This window comes from Bactrocera latifrons, unplaced genomic scaffold (genome assembly GCF_001853355.1).
Source record: "Bactrocera latifrons isolate USDA-ARS-PBARC rearing strain unplaced genomic scaffold, ASM185335v1 scaffold_37, whole genome shotgun sequence".
Taxonomy (NCBI): domain Eukaryota; kingdom Metazoa; phylum Arthropoda; class Insecta; order Diptera; family Tephritidae; genus Bactrocera; species Bactrocera latifrons.
The window spans coordinates 605,503-609,077 of NW_017537012.1; the positions used below are offsets into that span (position 1 = coordinate 605,503).

General features: G+C 35.2%; 2 protein-coding genes across 8 annotated transcripts in view; both read right to left on the reverse strand.

The window, feature by feature from the left end:
• Positions 1–617: 617 nt before the first annotated feature.
• Positions 618–2,039, reverse strand: LOC108971940 (box A-binding factor). The gene has a single exon (XM_018938305.1). The coding sequence runs from the start codon at positions 2,024–2,026 to the stop codon at positions 971–973; it is 1,056 nt and encodes a 351-aa protein (XP_018793850.1). The 5' UTR covers positions 2,027–2,039; the 3' UTR covers positions 618–970.
• Positions 2,008–3,575, reverse strand: part of LOC108971939 (transcription factor GAGA) — a 17,785-nt gene continuing 16,217 nt past the window's right edge. For 6 of the 7 annotated variants that reach the window (XM_018938300.1, XM_018938301.1, XM_018938298.1 and 3 more), the window contains one exon: positions 2,023–2,104. In XM_018938300.1, coding sequence (XP_018793845.1) covers positions 2,042–2,104 — 63 coding nt within the window. In that variant the 3' untranslated portion in view covers positions 2,023–2,041. Of the gene's footprint in view, positions 2,105–3,575 lie in introns of all 7 variants that reach the window. The other variant, XM_018938304.1, reaches the window with a different exon arrangement.

Consider the following 3,575-nt stretch of genomic DNA (forward strand, 5'->3'; position numbering starts at 1 on the left):
TTACTTTATTTAATTTCTTTATACTTATACCTACATTAACTTTTACTTACACTATTAAAAATGTGTAAATAAATTCTTTTTATGTTTATTTGCACTTAATATAATTTATTTAAATGTTTGATTTTTTCTTTTTTTTTTAATTTCGCTCATATTTATATTTCTAAGTACTCACTATTTGAGATTAAAGATCGCACAACTCACTGGCAATTAAAGGAGTTTATATAGAAATATGCGTATTATGTTTATAAATATTTCTTAAATACGCTACAGGCTGTTTAATTAATTGTTATAAATATTAAAAAAATTATATTTTCGCTTTGAAAAAGTCTTAGCTTATAACTTTAAAACTTTTTTCGTAGAATGCAATGAGTAAATAATGTGCTACATACTTTACTTTAAATTGTTTCCCTTTATTACCATTTATTTGTATTTATTTTTCCAAAGTATGAAAATTTTCTACAATAACTTACTTATTTTAGTGCGTAAAATTGGTACTATATATATTTTTGTTACACCATAATATTTACAATTTAATAATAAATGTCTGAAACTGCGTTTTGTATATAATAAATACTTTTGTTAACGTCTTTATATTAATAAAGTCTCAACAACAATTTGAAAAAAAGTCAATTTTAATATATATTTTTTTATTTACTGCAAAATTAAAAGATGTATGTGAAATATTTCTGTACAAAGAAGGTGAGCCACCACCATTTATGTCTGTATTTACATATGTATTCAAGTAAATATGGGATTTTTTTATACCAAAGATTGAAAAGTAAAAATATTTGCAACTTGAAGACAGTCGTTCATTTGGTACTTACAAAATCTCACTGTCATTACGAAATTATTGAAGTACTCTTGTCATTATACCTATTTTGCATGATCTTTAAGTCAGCTGGMAAACGGAACTGCGCTCATTTCAATCCGTCATTTCAGAGCATGCGCTCAATTGCCACTGACGTCACTTTCAGTTGAGATAAACTTCTTCGACTTGCTCGCCATCGCATTCCTGCTGATCTTGCACCTCCTGCAGCTGTTGCAAGTGGTGCTCCTCTACTTCCTCTTCGTCGTCATACTCAAGCAACTCCTCTTCGTGCGTCTGCTGCGACTGGCCGTTGCCGCCGTGATGCTCGATGACGATCTGCTGATGTTGTTGCTGTTGATATTCGTCTTGGTCCTGCAAGTCCAAGGGATCTAGCACCGTTGTTGTATTTTGCTGCTGGTGTTGTTGCAATTGTCGATGCGTTAGCAGCTGATGATGTTGATGTGTTTGCTGCTGTTCAATTATTTCGTGTTGCTGATGTTGTTGGTGTTGCTGCTGCTGGTGATGATGCAAATCGCTGTGCGCCGTCGTCGTGAAGACAAGCGGCGGCGGCGAACTACTGCTCACATGATGATGATGTTGTTGTTGCTGTTGTTGATGTTCTACCGTTTCCGTGGCAATGCTATGATTTCGTACAATATGACCGGCGGTCGATTTACCAGAGCGCGTCAGTGTGACCGTCACCTCAGATCCGAGGCCGGCAAATGACACGGGTGTGGCGGTGCTAACATTCGCATGCGTCGCTGCCGCCGCTCTGGCATGGAGGATTTTGCGCGTGGTGGTTGTGGTCGCGACCCCACCGCTATTCGCTGTGGCGCTGCTAACCGTGTGCGCTTGCGTTTGCGTATTGGGCGATGTGGCTGCCGATGCACTGGGCGACACATAGTTGATGAGCAGCACACGTTCACCAGTGGTTGTTTGTGCTGCATGGCCACGCAATATGCGCGTACGATGTGTGCCGCTGCCGGATGCGATCGGTTGGGCGCCAGTAGCAGCTGCGGCTATGGCGGCTAGACCGCTTGAACCGCTGCTCTGTTGATGGTGCTGCTGCTGCTGCTGTTGTTGGGCACGGCTGAGGCGTGTGGTGCTTACCACACTACCGCTGATGGTGTTGCTGTTGTTGCCGTTGCTGTTGCCGCTGCCGCCACCACTGCTCCCGCCTATCACGCCTATCCCGCCTCCTCCACTACCGCTGATCATATCGTTGGCTCATCATTACGTATTATTACCGCCTTTCAAAATGAAAACTTTCTTTACCAAAATATTCTTATTGTTACCCTATTTTGTTATATTATTTTTTTATTATCAATTGATGTTTTTTTTTTGTGTTTGGTAGTTCATTGTTAGATATGATTGTATGCAAAGATGTAATTTATTCGTTTTATTGATTTTTTTGTTTTGTTTTTTTGTTAAATTTGGTGAGATACGAGGCAGCCACAGTAAAAAAGAAGAAAAGATAAGAATAAAATGCAAAGTTAATGAGATTAATGTTATATTCGGATGAGAAGTACATATGCAATAATTAGTCACGAGTTTTTAATAATATATTGCAGCATATAAATGCTTCAGCAATAAGAGTAATAACTTTTGGTATATGCTGTTCAAAAAGTTATCAGCAGATTAGTTACAAGATCGATGGAGAGTGCATGTGATTGCCCTATAGTCTGCCTAAATGAAAGTAAAACTGAGGAACCTGCTTTTTTAGGTTATCTAAATAGCCTATATTATGTAATATTGTTAGCAGGTATTTGTATATAATSTGCAAGGTAATTTTTGTAGCTAAAAATTGTTGAAAGTATGCTCGCTAGCTATAAATTAGCTATAATTTTTTTTTGTTTTTAGAATCGGTACACTATATGCAGTATCATACAATCCGATATTCTTCTTAGAACATAACTGCACTGCGACCCTAGAGCCTCAATATTTCGTAATATATTTGTTTTGAGCTTATTCACGTGATGTTTAGTGCAAGCCCCACGCACTGCACAACCGTATACATATACACAATACACATACAAATATGGAAACTAAAAGTATTAAAAAAAAAAACACCAAAACTCATACAAAGGCAATGCCGTTAAGCATGCGCATTTTGCAAGTCATTACTCCAYACATACAAGTATATAAAAATACGGCATGCAATGTTAATTACAGACAGTTAAGCCACATACATTTATTACAAAAAACACACACACATATTAGCATACTTATAGTAAGAAAAGTATTTTAACGAAAACCAACACCGCCAAAAAGTATATTGTACACAAAACAAGGAAATATAAGTAACAAAAGCAAGGTATGCACATAACACAAAATTACGTAGAAGTATAAAAAGAAGCATGAAATTTAACACAAATATACAAAAACAAAGCAATGGAGAAAGACGAAGTGGGATTTGGAAGGGTTCATTGAAAAATAATTAAATTCAAAGATTAGTATTTTTTGTTGGCTTTCAAAAATTGTTTTTTTTTTTATTATTTGTAATTCATAATTTGCTAACCAAAACAAATAAATCAAATTAATAATTACAATCTAATGACTAAATGATATTATAAGAATAAGTAAGAAAAATAGATAGGTGTAGATAGTAACTGTAGGCTTTTTTAATGCTGTGCAAAGTTTATGCTTTTCTATAGGCAAAGAGTTTTTTCAGTTGTTTAGGCGTAAATATTGCTAAATTTAAAAATAAATATAGAAAAAAAATATAGGATAGAATGCATGATTTATGGAATTTATATGGAAAATTTTT